General features: G+C 43.4%; 1 protein-coding gene across 1 annotated transcript in view; it reads left to right on the forward strand.

Moving 5' to 3' along the window:
* The window catches only part of SMG1 (SMG1 nonsense mediated mRNA decay associated PI3K related kinase), a 140010-nt gene that overhangs the window by 52477 nt on the left and 70961 nt on the right, over positions 1-16572 (forward strand). The window contains exons 16-19 of the mRNA XM_075179748.1: positions 2609-2727; positions 3586-3673; positions 11193-11294; positions 16050-16190. Coding sequence (XP_075035849.1) covers positions 2609-2727; positions 3586-3673; positions 11193-11294; positions 16050-16190 — 450 coding nt within the window. The remainder of the gene's footprint in view (positions 1-2608; positions 2728-3585; positions 3674-11192; positions 11295-16049; positions 16191-16572) is intronic.

Below are 16572 nucleotides of genomic sequence, written 5' to 3' on the forward strand. Positions count from 1 at the left end.
TACCTCGGGGGTTAGGAAAGAACGAAAGGTTAACCTTTTGACCAATTTTGAACCTAAAATCATTAAACGCTTGTCTTTGGGTGGGCTGGTTTAAATGCTGGCTTTAAGGTCTGTCAAATGGCATAGAGCAAGACTAACTTTTTACATCCATGGACATAAGACTTATACCTTCATGTTTCAATCTTTGAGATTGCTTTCAGGTTCAACATCGGAGACATCAACTTTTAATTCCGAGCTATTCCATTCGGTCTGGCAACAGCTGTACCGAAGGTGTTCACAAAAGTTATGGCAGTGATGGCTGCTCTCAGAATATCAGAAGAGATCATTGCGGTACCTTACCTAAATGAACTTCTGATGAAAGCGTGATCTTCTTCCATTCTTCTGACCCACCTATGGATCATGGCTCTGTTGCTGAATTCTATGGGTGAATGAAAAGAAGTCGAACTTGGTCTTGGCTCCTCTTCGACACAAAATTTCAGAGGATCTCTACTGGATAAAAGATTCTCGCAATTCAGAAGCGAGTGAGATCAATCTTGGCGCTCAAACGGGTATCAATTCTCCTATGCATTAAACTAATAAGGAAAATGGTGTCCACTTTCAAAGCGGTACACTCAATGACTTTTCAGAATTAAATTTTAGAGAAGTAGTCCAATGCATATGTACATTGTTGACGTCAGTCCCTCTTTGGGTTGCTGAGAAGGGAATGGTTTGTCTCAGCAATTTCTGCTGTATTCATCCTGAGAGGGGAAAATTGTGAGGTCGGACTTCCTAGGCACATATGCCATTTATCTCAGGGTATGGTTTCTCCACTAGGCAGCCTTCCTTCAGATCATGGAACAGTGGGGACAATTAGTGGCCGATAAGATGGCTAAACCACATGGTGTTTTTGTTTGAGAACCAGGGATCCAAAATGTTCCTGGTGGACGCCGCGACTTTCCCTTCTAATTTTCGACTTGTATATTTAAAAATTTTTTGCCGATGGCCATGCTACCGTGGGCAGTGAAAAAGGCCAAAATGGAGGGGCTTGCGGTAACTCTGGTAGTGCCAGATTGGCCGAGAAGATCCTGGTATGCCAACTTTCTAAAGATGGAGGCAGGACCATTGTGTAGGTTTTCTCTATGAAATGATCTGTTAAGTCAGGCTCCTATTCTGCACCAAGACTTAGTTCGGCTGGCTTTAACGACATGGTTGTTGAAGCCATTATTAAAAGAGCTAAGCATCTTTCTGAGGAAAGTCATTCAAACCATGATTAAGGCCAGAAAGCTAGTCTCCATGAAAAATTACCACATTGTGGGGAAGTCTTGTATTTCTTTGTATGAAAGGAGGGATGCCCATAATTCTTTTTTTGATTTTGGTGCCTTTTTTCATTTTTACAGTAAGGTCTAGTTAATCGTGCAAGACTTGGTTCACTGAATGTCCGGTTATCTACCCTGTCCGTTTACTTTCAGATGAAATTCGCTCTTATTCCCCTACAGGGATCATTGCACGTACAGCTGCTTTATGTTCCTCCAATAGCGATTTGGGACCTAAATTTGGTTCTCTCGTTCTTGCTGAATTAACCTTGAGCCATGTATAGTCCATACATCTTAAATTCCCCATGTGGAATATGGTATTCCTTCTAGCTATATGCTCGGCAAGAAGGCTTTCACAATTGGAACTCTGTTTTGCAGTTTCTAGTTGTTCATGATGACAGGGCTGCCCTGCTACCAAACAATCATTCCAGCCCAAGGTGGTGTCAAAGATTCACTTGAACCAGGACATTTTTATAATTGCTCTAGGACGGACTATGTCCTTGGAAGGGGAAGTGTTTCTTAAATTGTTAGATCTTCAGAGCTCTGGCCACATCCATCTCAATAGATCTTCCTCTTTGCATAGGACAGATAGCCTTCTAATCCAGGAGAGAAGAGGTGTTGGCGACATGGCAGACCATTGGCAGATGGATAAGGTTGTGATTCAGCAGACTCACATCAGCGTAAGGAAACGGGTTTCTAGAATATTGCAGCCCTCTCTGCCAGATCGGTAAGCACTTCCAGAATGGTGTGGCATGGAGCCTCAGCTGAGCAGATGTGTTGGGCGGCCGCCTGGTACTTTGTCCATACTTTGAAATGGTAGAACTCTGTCAATGTGTTTACCTTCAAAGAAGTTATCTTTTGTGGAGAGAGTTTTGCACACAGCTGTGTCTAAGCATACCCTCCCACTAGGGGCAGCTTTGTAACATCCCAGAGGTAGCAGAGTCCCCAAATAGGAAGGAGGAGAAAATAGATTTCTCTGATTGCATTTGGGGACACTGTGTTTCCACCCTTACACTCTCATTGTTCTGTTAAGTTTTTGAATGTTTGAATATGTTCCAGAAGGGCAAATGTTAGACTGGTTGGGTTGCTTCTATTCTATCCTGTCCTATTTATTAGTTAATAACAGACTTTTTCATTGGAGTGGATGGGTATAGAAGGGTAGTGGCTTCCGAACTTTGAAGAGATTCAGTTTAAACGGCCTACTCCAACAGAAGCCCTCTATAACTCAAGGTAGCAGTGTCATCCAAATGAAAAAAAAAAGCTAATTTTTTTTGTTTTGTTTATGGTCATGACTGCTTCTGTCTCTCTTCCTCTAGGAAACTTTTGATGGTCTGGGCTATGGAAGTGGTGGTTCTCATGAAGAAATCCGAAACATATACGCCATTATTCTCCTTGCCATCTTTTCACAATTTTTGCAAAGGACTCCTTGCAAATAGTAAGGCTTGGTTGTGTGTGTTTTTTATTGTTTTGTTTTTTTTGTTTTTGTTTTGTTTTTTTCATTCAATTACATGTCGGCAGATTTCCGTTTTGGCTGCTCGGCTTTTTATTAGTTTTCTTTACTACTAGCAGAATGATTTAATGAAGTGTGAACTGCCTTTTAGATGGTGCATAAAAAGGGCACCAGCCGAGGAGCTGCCCTCCATCTAGTGCTAAAACCAGGCCTTTAATTAAAGCGCTGTACCCAGAAACAATTAATGTTACTTTGTTCAGTATGAACAGAAACACTGTGATGTCACAGCTCACTCGTATAACTCTGCAATAGTAGATCACACATACCATGCTAGAATTTAGATCAATTGTTACATGTGATTTATTGTAGAAATATAGGGGACATGGATCAAGTCTAGCATGGGCTTGCTGAAATACAAAACTGAAAAACTTTTGTCACACAAAATGCATATGATCCTATAATAAATAGGAAATTCCATCACACTAATTATTAAATGGCAAAGGGGAAAAACCATTCTAAACTGAAATGTATACCCTTTGTCTCTGGGTCCTATAACTCTGTCAAACCTTGTACAACAAATTAAACATATTTGGTAACTAGTCACTATACCCAATGGGTACAATTTTGGGATACATTTTTGGGGTTCCACTAATCTAAAGGTAGCTTTGGGAAGAATTCTGGAATGTGAATTTTCTTATCTTTCCCCCATATATAAAGCCCATAAATCACAATATTTCTTCCATTATGCTGCCAAATAAATTCTGGATTCATTGTCACTGCAGCACATTTCTAAATAATATGTTGCAGTTCCATGGATATAATTTTTTTCTCTCTCTCTACCAGCTCTCTTTGAAGATGTGAACATCAGCCTCCAAGCTTGTAACAGTCTCCATACTATATCATCATCATTACCAGAAGACCTATTGCAGAGGTATGTTAGGATCAATAGCTCTAGTAGTAGTAGTGTACAACATCTTGCCTCCATTCCTCCACAGGTTATATTTAGTATTTGGTACTAAGATAATTGGTATCAAGCGCTAAAAGACAGTAAAGTATGAACATAAACTGTATATACTGATGCTCTTAAAATAAAATATGTTACTTCATATTGCTCTTGCTAGAACAAGCAAAATATGGTTGAAAAACAAAATACATCAATAATGTCAAAACATAAATTAAAACAAAATTGCAATGCATTACAACAAAAATCGGAGCAAAGGTATAAATCTCCCAAATATCACACTAGGTCTAAGATGGTAATGTCCCAAAAAGATAAGAGTCCAACCATAGGGTAACTCTCTTAATCCACTAAATAGGTCAGGACTGGTGTTATCTGGAATATAGGGCAAAAAGTTCCAAACATAGAACAAAAGAGTTTGGGGGTATGCGGCCAAGAAACGCCCAGAGTACTTGTGATATAGTGGATATTTTTACAAGTCACAATGGAAAATGGTAGCAATGACGAGCTTTAAGGAGCAGCCATGAAAATGTGTTCTCTCCTTGGGTGAACCATATATATTTTGGTTGGGTTTTGTTTCTTCTGTTTTTCTCATTTAAGCTTAAATGCACAGAAATGCTTCTGCAATGCCTTTTGTTGATTTACACCAGTGTCTTTATTTAATTTGCTGTATATTTAGGTTTTTTTTTTAAAATAAAGTCTGTATAAAATTTTATTGCTGGTTTCACTCACATATGTGCTCCAAAATGGTACATTTTATTTCTGCTTACCTAGCCAACAATCGGGCAACTACCCATTCTTCATCCTTTTTTTTTTTTTTTTTTTTTGTGCATGCATATTAATAGATATAACTGGTCTGCAGACCTGTATTTCTTGCAGTTCTTCATCCTCTGACTATTCTGTATGTCGTAGCACATTATACTGCTAGGTTCCAATTCTATCAAATATAGTAGATTAGAGTTTTTTATAGAGAGTTGGAGGACTTGCATGTGTATGCAGATCTGCAGCCCTGTCAAATTGTTACCATGCAGGCTGGGATCTAAAAGATTAGGTAAATACAAATAAAAAACAATGATAAACCCCACAGCACGGATATAGGCGAATGATATTAACAGTGGGCCAGACAGGGCTGTCCCACACTCTTGTATATCCTGAGTGTAAAGCATTTAGTAGTGGCTATCGCAATAATTCCTCTATTTTTAGCTTTGGTTGTTGGTAGGAGGGAAACAAAACAATTCAATATTTGTTTGCAATATCTTTGTTACCGAACCTTTAACATTCCTAACCAACACAATGATAGTTTTGGGTCACTTAGTAATATTTTGAAAAATTACATTAAATCAGATGCGCTTGATGTTACCATAATATTCTTGGAACACCTTGAAGCTTTACTTTCTCTTTCATCCAATCTGGGGGACACGGTTTACCATGGGTTGTGGAGGGAGCTTGGGGGAGTTGGCACCTAACTAGTTAACTTTTAGTACTGCCGACAGACCCCTCCCCTCTACAATCCCCCTGCCCTCTCTTGTTCAGTTTTTTTTAGGTGCCCGCGGAGTTGGGCAGTGTTTTTTAGTACTTAGTGTAAATTTATATACTTTTATTTTATTCTCTTATTTTATCGCTTTGTTACAGGCGGCAGTGCTGGAGTGTGTTCTACTATAGAGAACACACTCACAGCTGAGCAGCGCAGGCACTCCCCTGTCAGATGAGAGCCAGCGGCTCTCACTGACAGGGACAGGAGGAACGGGTGTCTGAATTGGGAGTGACAAGCGGTCTCAAGGACCGCTGTCACTCCTGAAGCCTCCCTGATAACCGGCGCTGCCACTGCAGGCATAGAGCGCCGGTTATCGGATGTTTCAGTTGGCGGCGGCCATCTTTGATTTCGGGAAGGAGATCCTAAGGAGAAGGGGGGCTATACCTGGATCCCCCCTCATGCATAGGAGGGGGCATCAGTTATTATCCTCCCCTGGTGGTCTCCACTACTCTGCTACAGAAATACTTTTTAGTTTTTACTCGGCCACAGAATCGCTGCAGAAGCAGCATTACTGAAGGGGGGGAGTTAACACATAGAGCTCCCCCTCCTTCCTGAGAGAGAGATGGTTTGTCCCAGTCTTCTGGCGCCAAGGAGAAGCCTGGGAACAGAGAACAGATCTGAGGGAGCAGGCACCAGGATACTGCTGTTGGACTTCTCCCCTATTTGGCCTATGGGCTAAGTATCTGATTTATTTACACACATATTCTGTATTGCTGTGTACAAGTGGGCTAGTGGGGATTATATTATAGTTCTCCTAATTGCCTAAGTATTATTTTGTGTTTAAAATAATTACAAGTACAACTTTTATATCCAAAGACTAGTTGATTACTTGTCGTTTTACACTATTCTCTCCACACATTTATCTCCCTCTCCTCTCCGCTAAATTTTACATTTTCTAAATGTCATGTTAAATTACCTAGTGGGCAGAAGGACCCGTTGGCGCTATGCTCTGTCTGCGAGGCAGGGGCCCCCCCCTGCACAAACCCAGCTTATTGTAGCCCCACTGACAGAGGAACCAGCCTGGGTAACCTCACTGACACAGTCGGTTTCCTCTCTAGCACAGATGGTTTTTCAATACAATCAATTACTATCTACTGTGGCAACTTCAGTAGCTAATAGTTCCAGTACACAGTCGGGCCTCCCTGTTAACACAGGTTCTATTGGAACGTCAATACCAGGACCTTTCTCTTTACATTCAGACCAAGCCCCTGCTCCCACAGAACCGGCATGGTCTACAGCATTTATCAAAGGTTTGGATAAACTAAACCAGTTGCTTGAGTCCCCAAACATTCCCCCTGCTAAAAGACGGAGGCCTAGATCTGATAGTTCCCTTATGGTCCTTTCAGACTCTGAGGAGTTTTCTGAGGAAGAGGGGGAAATTAATTCTGATCCTGACCAGGTTCAACATTTGGGACAGGAAGAAAGCGCTAAAAGCCAATTTATTAACGATTTGGATTTAGCAGTCAGACAAGCGTTGGACCTCCCAGAACCGGAGGATCCTACTCCTAGAAACAGAAGTCTCTTTAAGAAGGCCAAAAAGAATGCTGTCCGTTTTCCCTCTTCCGTAGAACTTAAGGACATTGCAGAAGAAGCCTGGAAACAGCCTGATAAAAGGTTCTCTGTTCCCAAAAGGTTCTCTTCCCTGTATCCATTGCAGGAAGAGGATGTGGCTCGCTGGGAGAGTATTCCCAAAGTGGATATTCCAATAGCCCGATTGGCCAAGCATACTTTTACTCCCAGCCCCAGGTTCTGCATCTCTGCAGGATGTCAATGACCGCAGAGTGGAATCCCAGCTGAAATCCATATTCGCGGCTGCGGGTTCTTCCTTTAGGCCCTCATTTGCTTCAGCTTGGGTTGCTAGAGCCATGGAAGCATGGGCAGACCAGCTGGCAGAGGCCGTACACGACTCTGAATTACTTCCCCTAGCCTTGCATTTAAAGGAGGCGTCGGGGTACCTTTATGAGGCGGCCCAGAACACAGCGGCTGTATCCTCTTCTATTCAGGCTGCCTATATCTTAGCAAAAAGAACGTTATGGCTGAAATACTGGGAAGGTGATGCGGAATCATAAAAGTCCGTAGAAACCATTCCTTTTTCAGCAGCAGGTTTGTTCGGGCCGGAATTAAATACCCTGATCTCACAGGCAACGGGGGGGGGGGCAAAAGCACTTCCTTGCCAGTATTCCCTAGCAGGAGCCGGAACCCTCGGGTCAGCTCCTTTCGTCAGCCCTTTCGGGGGACCTCCTTTTCTAAAGGATAGTCCTTTAGAGGCAGGCTATACAGGATTGTGTCGCCTCTCTTCTTTCTCAGAAAGTTATCTGCAGGGTTCCAGATTACCAAAAAGGACAGGGGTTTTATTCAAACCTGTTTCTAGTCAGGAAGCCGGACGGCTCCTTTCGTCCCATCCTAAACTTAAAGGGCCTCAATGTGCACTTACGGGTGGACAAATTTCGGATGGAATCTCTAAGGTCGGTGATAAACGGCCTAGAGAAGGATCAGTTTATGGCGTCCATAGACATCAAAGACGCATACCTCCACATTCCCATTTGGATCCACCATCAGTTCCTCCTAAGATTCTCGGTGGGATCTTTCCACTATCAGTTTCGGGCCCTCCCCTTCGGCCTCTCAACAGTGCCAAAGGTTTTCACGAAGATCATGTCAGTAATGGCAGCATGTCTTCACCTGCAGGGAGTTCAGGTCGTGCCTTATTTGGACGACCTGCTCATCAGGGCTTCCAGAGAAGATTGCCTACGTCATCACTTATCCCTCACCTCTGCGGTTCTCGATGGCCACGGATGGCTAATAAATTTAAAGAAATCCCAGATGGTTCCATGTCAGCGCATGGTTTTCCTAGGACTCATTATGGACACCAGCAAGCAAAGGGTGTTTCTTCCTGTAGAGAAGATCAGTTCTATTCAGAGTATAACTGCTCAGGTCTTGTCTTCTCCCAGCCCCTCAATGCACTTGTGCATGCGGCTGCTGGGAAAGATAGTTGCCTCCTTCGAGACCATGCCCTTCGGTCGAGCCCTTTCTCGATGTTTCCAGTGGGATCTATTGTCGAAATGGTCCTGATCACACCTACGCTTGGAGCTTCAGAAGATCTCTCTATCTCCTAAGGCGAGAGAATTGCTCCAGTGGTGGCTGATTCAGGATCACATGACAGTGGGCAGATCCTTCGCTCCATGGTCATGGATGATAGCCACGACAGACGCCAGCCTGAAGGGTTGAGGGCGGGGTAATCCTGCATCTCCGACTCCAGGGACTTTGGTCGGTTCAGGAATCGGTCCTATCAATAAATGTGTTAGAATTGAAGGCTATTCTTTTGGCCCTCCGGGGGGCCCAATCCCTCCTCCAGGGCCACACTGTCAAAGTTCAGTCCGACAATGCCACGGCCGTGGCATATGTCAACAGGCAGGGAGGAACCAGGAGTGCAGCTGCAATGAATATTTCAGCACAAATATTGGTTTGGGCAGAGCTATATGTTCCGGCAATATCGGCAGTTTACATTCCAGGAATAAAAAATTTGGAGGCGGACTATCTAAGTCGAAACCAGATAATGCCGGGGGAGTGGTCACTCTATCCGGAAGTCTTTTAGTCTCTGGTTCAGAGGTGGGGTCTTCCGGACATAGATCTCATGGCCTCCAGACACAACAGGAAGGTTCTCAGGTTTTGCGCAAGGGCAAGAGATCCCTTAGCGGTGGCAGTGGACGTCATGACGATGTCATGGGAGTTCAGTATGGGATACCTGTTTCCTCCCATTCCCATGCTTCCTCGCGTTCTCAGACAGGTAAGGCAGGGCGGTCTGCCAGTAATTCTAATAGCTCGCTCATGGCCGCGCCGAGTCTGGTACGTGGACATAATCTCTATGGCGGAAGGACAGGGGTTCTGTCTTCCGTCTCGAGACGACCTTCTCCTGCAGGGTCCCTTCCGTCACCAGAATTTACCTCCGCTCAGTTTAACGGCATGGCTGTTGAAGCCAGCCTCTGGAGGGCTAGAGGTTTTTCCTCCAGCGTGGTGAACACTATGATGCGAGCTAGGAAGCCAGTTTCAGCTCGCATCTATCACCGGAATTGGAGAGCCTACATTAGATGGTGCGAAAATAGGACATGCCACTCGTCCTCTTTTCGCCTCCCTCGCTTGTTGGCTTTCCTTCAGGATGGCTTGGAAGCAGGTCTTGGGTTAGGTTCCCTAAAAGTTCAGGTATCGGCTCTTTCAGTATTTTTTCATATGAAATTAGCAGATTTGCCAGATATTAGGACTTTTCTTCAGGGAGTCTTGCATATTCAGCCTCCCTATGTGTCCGTCTGGGGGACACTGCGATCCCTCCCTTCTGCTTTTCTTCTTCGTGCTCTTGTTTGACTGGCCTTTTCTCCTTGGGCTTTTTAATTAACTGAACAAGAGGGTAGGGGGATTGTAGAGGGGAGGGGTCTGTCGGCAGTACTAAAAGTTACCTAGTTAGGTGCCAACTCCCTCAAGCTCCCTCCACAACCCATGGTAAGCAGTGTACCCCAGACGGAATTAGAAAAACGGATTTAACGTAAGTACATAAATCCTCTTTTTAAGACCGATTTCATTTCGTATTTGGGACTTAAAAATGCCTGCCTACCCAGCTGTTTTTATAGAGTAATATTTTCATGCCATGATACATTCAATTAAGCAGCCTTATCCAAGTGGTTGTACTCAAGACTCACTTGACTGAACATGATCCGTTAACGTGAATCCTCATCATTATCAGCTATTTATATAGCGCCACTAATTCTGCAGCGCTATACAGAGAACTCGCTCACATCATTCTCTGCCCCATTGGAGCTGTCTAAATTCCCCAACATACATAGAGAGAGAGACTAGGGTCAATTTTGATAGCAGCCAATTAACCTACTATGTTTTTGGAGTGTGAGGAAACCAGAGCACCCGGAGGAAACCCATGCAAACACAGAGAGCACAAACAAACTCCACACAAATAAGGCCATGGTTGGGAATCGTACTCATGACCACAGTGCTGTGAGGCAGAAGTGCTAATGTGATTCTCTGACTGCTTTATCATTTTCATACAATACCAGTTAATTTACTGTAGGTCTTTTTGCTTCATCAAAATCTTTATTCATTAAGTTTGTTTATGCTAACAGGGTAGCAAGGATTGAATATGGCAGGCTACCACCCAAATCTGAAGGAGGGTTAGGGCTTCCTGAACTATTACTTTACCATAGAGCAGTAACTTTGGTGAGAGTTGAGTATACAATGGGAAATAAAGTATGAGCGCTGTTAAGTCACTGTAAGGTCTGGAACTAGGGCTCCAATGCGCTGGCATGATTCACCTGAAATTTTAACAATGGTTGCGTTTTTATTAAGACATTTCCAAGAAAGTTGATCCAAGTAGGGCCCCTTCATCTTATGACGAGATAATACACAAGATGGTACAAGTGCCCTAAGCTGTCCTTGGCTGCTTCATGAAATGCATCCATCAATTCATAGGAAATTTGCTTGCGCTATATAAATAAATTAATGATGATGCTGATAATAGGTTATGTTGCTTTGGTGTAGATGGTTTAATGACCCATACATGGGTTTGGTGTCTATGGGTATGCCACTATTGATGTAAAGTGATGAGGACAAATAAAAAAAAGAATGGCTATTTAAATTGCAATTACTTCAGGGGCTTCAGGGCAAGTGTCTGCATTCAAAAAAGACTGTGTCATCCATCCTTCTACAATTGACAAATTTAATACCTACGCAATAGAAGTCCGATGTAACTACCCCACCTTCTGAGTGGCTGGGGTAACTGACACTGCTCAGCCATGGTAGACGGGATCTTTGCGGATGACATGGAGATCATTATTTTTTTATTCATTCATTATATATATATGCTGCACATTATAAAACTGTATGATGTTCGTAATGGGTCTGCCAGCTAATATATGTGCTTTGCTTTTACATAAATAACACTTACTTTCTTTGCTTCAGGTGTGTCGATGTGTGCCGCGTGCAACTTGTGTCAAGTGGAACACGGGTCAGACAAGCTTTTGGGAAACTTTTGAAATCCATGCCTTTAGACGTTGTATTAAGGTATTTTTCCCTTACCGCAATTTTATTTATGCCATTAGGATGTGCCGTGGTCAATTTATTTTTTGTTCATCATTGTATCAAAATGCAGAGAGCCATGGGAGTGTGTGGTTAATAATATTCCTAATCTCCAATTTTTATTGTCAATTGCATTTTCCATAAGTTAGTCACTGATATGTGAAATAAACCCCAAAGATTCTTTTGAAGCCATTCAGCAGTATTCTGACTGAGGGTTTAACTTTTAATGCTGTCAACAGATGAAATGCATTAGTAAAATATTATTGTTGGCGCTTTTACTCTATCCTATTGGGGCACAGCGGGGACATTGGGGTATAGAGTAGTGGGGATAGGCGATGAACACTTTAAAAAATGAATTAATATATATATATTTTACCAAAAAACCTTTAAAATGTACATTTATAAAAATGCTCTTTCTATTCAAAAATAAGATGCAGTTGAAGGCACATGGGTCTTACCTGGCATTGTGTTGCACATTTTACACACGTGTTGCACATTTTAGAAATAAAAAAATCTATCGCAGGGTTTAGTTTCCATTTCTTCCTCTTTAGAGAGGATGTTGCAATCCGCTATACCATACTTCTCTCGTATTTGCAAGTGGGTGGTGGCGCCCCTGCAGGGAAATGAGTCAGATTCTGTCTGCTCTTCCCAGGAGGGGAGCTAAGTGGTGACTGATTCTGATGTGGAGAATTCCTCTTTCTATAACACATACAGTTGGGGGACACTGCTGACCATAGGGTATAGAGGGTGCTGTGGGAGTATGGTACTAAAAGTCTTGTCTAGTCTACTCCCCTTCCTTCTATGCCCCCTCTGGCTGGAAATATCTATTTTTTTATTTAGGGTCTACAAGTAGGGCATGTTTTTAGTTTTTTTTATTTTAAATAGATTTTTTTTTGTTCTCATACTTGCTGTGAACGCCGCTGCCAGTAATCAGGGAGAGCACCAACAGGGCTTTAGTACTGCCAAAACTCCCCCTTCTCCCCTGTGGTTTTTATGTGGTCCCGGTGAAAGGGTTATCTAACACCATATTGTTGGTGTACAGGAACCCAGCTCCTGTCCAGGGCAGTATGAGTGTGGGCTGCAGCACCAGTCTCCCCTCCCTTGAGCAATGGGGACTGTGGTGCCGTCGGTACACACCCGCACCTGTTCCACTGGTGCTTTAGAGGACAGCGACTGGACATGTAGGTAGCAGGGACAAGTTTACTGATTAGTGGTGTTACCTCATGAAGCACATATAGCTTGTGTTTACTGTAGATCACGCTTTCTTTATATTGGACTGTTTAGTCCAGTCCCGAACTCAGGGGACTGTGATACAGATCCGTCCCTTTGGGAGGATAGTGACTTTCTGGAAGATATGTTCAGTCTTGGAGGAGGATTCCTTCAGCAGGCAGGGGGTGAAAGACCTGATTTTAGCAGTCAGACAGACTCTTAATATCACTGGTGTTTATCAGCCAGCACCACAGGTTTGCCTTTTCTTTATCCACTTACATTCCATCATCCCCACAACAGTCTGAAATCTGGCCGCAGGCCAGACTCGTACCAGATAACCGGCTTCAGATTCCAAGAAGGTATTGTTTATATATTCCTTTCCAGAACAAGAGGTTGCTTCATGGGAGACGCACCTGAGTGTGATTGCTCCCATTGCGCATTTGGCCAAGACTACCGTTGTTCCTCTTTCCAGTGCTGCGTATCTGAGAGACAGCACAGACAGGAGATGTGAGCGGATATTAAAATCTATTTAGTGTCCGGTGCCTCACTCCACCACATTTTGTCTATGCCTTGGGTGATAAAAGCCGTGGAAAAGTGGGCTCTCACATTGGGTCATTGGATCCAATCTGGCGTGACTAAGTCTGAATTATTCCCACTGACCGCTCAAATTAAGGATGCTGCTGAATTTTCAGAGGATGCGGTTTTGGATGCAAGTCAGAGTCTTTCCAGGACTTCCTCATTTGCTGTGGCAGCGAGACGCACCCTCTAGCTCTGATCTTGGGAAGTGGATGTTGAATCCAAGAAAGCTATGCAGGCTGTGCCTTATGAGGGCTCAGGTTTATTTGGCCCAGCCTTGGATAAGTTAATTTCCTAGGCCCACAGCACACTCTATGCTCCATGGTCAGCAGTGTCCCCCAGCTGTGTTTAGAGAAAAAGATTTTTACGTAAGCCTTGGTCTACACCAGATCGCAAGTCTCAGATGTCTGGTCGGCTTCAGTCTGGTTATCCCTTGTCCCCTGAGGTTCTTGCAAAATGGGAGGCGCCTCCATGACTGGACACTCCAGTTGCAAGGATGACGAAGGTCACTACCATCCCTTTTCACAACGCAGCAACTCTTACGGATGGCGAAGACCGTAAGATTGAGAGCATCCTTAGTCCATTTTGGTGGCAGCAGGTGCATCCTTGTAGCCCGCTTTGGCGTCTGTGTGGGTAACAAAGCTGTAGAACACTGGTCATAGCTGTCTGAGGATTTCTTGGCTTGGAGACGTCTTCTGAACTGCTTCCTTTGGTGGAACAGATTCAGAGAACTACAGATTTCGTAGGAGAGGTGGCCCTGGACACGCAACTGATCGATGGATCTCTGTCTCTGCTCATCCGATTCTCTGGCTTAAGTCCTGGCAGGCTGATGAGTCTAAAAAGGCTCTCGAAACAATTCCCTTTTCTGGGGGTGTTTTTGTTTGGGCCTCAGCTTGACGCCATATTCAGTAAAGCAATGGGAGATAAAAGTACTTTTCTTGCTGTACATGCTCCAAATCCAAAGATATCCAGGTTCCGGTCCTTTCGATCTTCAGGCAGGTGTGTCTGGGTCAGTATACGCCGGAGGTCAGTCGTCTGCCCCTAGTGTTTGGCTGCTCGATGTCCTTCTGCTAAGTCAACAGACAAGCACGGCGGTGTCGTGTTTTCAGGGGTACATGATCAATGTCTTTTGGTATTCTCCAAGGCGCTTCTTTTCCAGGAGGCTTCCCACATGTCCGATAAAGTGTCTGGGTCTGCGTCAGGCCAGCCACTCTCTGAATTTCTTCCGAAGTTGTTTTTCCGGATCACAAAAACATTTGGGGTTTTATTCCAACCTGTATCTTTTTCCAAAAGACTGTTCGTTCAAGCTGATTTTGAGTCTAAAATCTTTAAACACCCAGGTCAGAATGCCCAGATTCAAGATGGAGTTCTTGTGGTTAGTGTTTCAAAGTATGGAACACGGAGAGTTCATAGTGTCTAGACAACACTGATGCCAATGTGCATGTTCTAATCTGGGAGGGTTATCAGTTCCTTCTCAGGTTTGCAGTGCAGTCGAATGAGTACTGATTCCAGTCACTCCTCTTTGGTCTGGCTGCGGACCAAGATCATGGCGTTCGTGGTTGGCTATTGTGGTCCAAGGGGATTACGATCATCCCTTACCTGCATGATCATCTTCTGAAGGTGGAGTACCCGGTGGTACTCTTGTCCTATATCCAGGTAGGGACCCAGACTCTGGAGTCCTACGGTTGGACCCTCAATTTCAAGAGGTCCAAATTAACTCCGACCCAACGGATGATCTTTCTGGAACTTTTATTCCACACCCAACAACAGTGGGTGTTCTGGCCTCCGGACACAATACCCTGCTCTTCCCTGATCAACTGTCGGTCTTCGGAGGATGAAGTGTCTCTTCATTCTCTAGATGTAGTCCGAGCTTTGCATACGTATGTGCTCAAGAAGGAGGATCTTTTAGTCCTCCGTGATGTACACAAGAGGGGCTGGCCATCCTCTAAGGTATCTATTGCTTGGTGGAATGCGGCTGTAATTTGTCGGGCTTATAATGGGGCTGGAAAGCTTATTCCAGATAATCTTCATGCTTACTCCAAGAGGTCAGTGAATGCTTACTGCGCGGCGCCTCGACTGAGCATCTGTGTTGAGATGCCACTTAGTCCATGTTCACACACGTTTACTCTGTTTTACAGGTTTAATGTGTGTGCATCAGGGCATGTAAGTTTTGGGAAAAGGTGCTCCATGCCATTTCTGAGCGTTCCCATCCGTAATTGCGGCTTTGGGATGTCCACAGTGTACCCAAAAGGAGGGTAGAGAAAATATTTTTTTTTTTAAAAAAAAATCTGTTTCTCCTACTCCATTGGGATACACCAGGCATCCACGCTTAATGCTCTGGTTTCTCCTTTTGTATGACGTTGTCTTTTTTTGTTCGAAAGAATGTTATTCTTTTACTCTTTCTGGGTTTTTTGTTTTTTTTCCTCTCTAGTGTCTCCTATTCTGTGGGGCTTGGTTAATCATAAACTACCGCCTAAACAGGAAGTGGGGTATAGAGAGAGAGGAACTAGGGCTAGTGAAAAAATCTCTTAAAGTGCTCATTGCCTGTCGCTACTACTCTATTACTCTATATCCCAATGTCCCCGGTGTCCCCCAATGGACTAAGAGAAACTGATTTTACATAAGTATAAAAACCCTATTTTATATTTTTTGTTTTTGTTAAATTAATTTCTTAATACTGTAGGCCAACCCACCAAGGAATATGTGCTCTCAGCTGCTTTATTTTCTTGTGATCGAATAGAACTCTTTTATGTGTGTCCCTAAAGCATTGAAGAAATGGTTTTCAATGGTAAAGGCAAAAAATCCACTCATCAGATGAAATATATGAATTTGAAAATAACTGAGTGGACAACATCTTTTTACTAAGCAGTATGATGTCAGGTCTTTGTACAGTAGAAAAGAGGTAATTCAGCTGTATTATGAAGAATTGCAAGTAATTAAGGTTTTTTATTACAGCAACACCAATCACACAGAAATGCAGGAAATCTCCTCTGCAATACGAAACCACATGGGCAAATCTCCCAGCAACACATTCCACCCACAGGACTTTTCTGATGTCATCAGTTTTATATTATACGGGAACTCTCACAGATCAGGGTAAGATTGTTTGTGGAAATCACAATGTTTTCAAATAAAAGCAAATGGGTTAAATCTGAAGTTAAACCAAACTATGTTATAATGCTATATGTTTCAATGCTGTGAAGAGGTGAGACACTCCATAGTGTAAAGTGTGTGCTCTTTTTCTCTCGCATCAGAGCAAGCAACATGCAGAACTTTGTTGTGACATGGAGGAGCATTGTTTTCTCACTTTAATCCCACACTAGTGAGACTATGGAGACTGACGTGTATATGTATTAAGTGTTTTCAAATCAAATATAAAACGTATTTATGTGTGTAATAATTAATTGCGAATCCCTTCTGAGGCATATATATGTGTATAGAGTTCCAAACTTTCCATGCTCCAACTTCCCTCTGGGGA

This window comes from Mixophyes fleayi, chromosome 7 (assembly GCF_038048845.1).
Source record: "Mixophyes fleayi isolate aMixFle1 chromosome 7, aMixFle1.hap1, whole genome shotgun sequence".
Classification (NCBI taxonomy): domain Eukaryota; kingdom Metazoa; phylum Chordata; class Amphibia; order Anura; family Limnodynastidae; genus Mixophyes; species Mixophyes fleayi.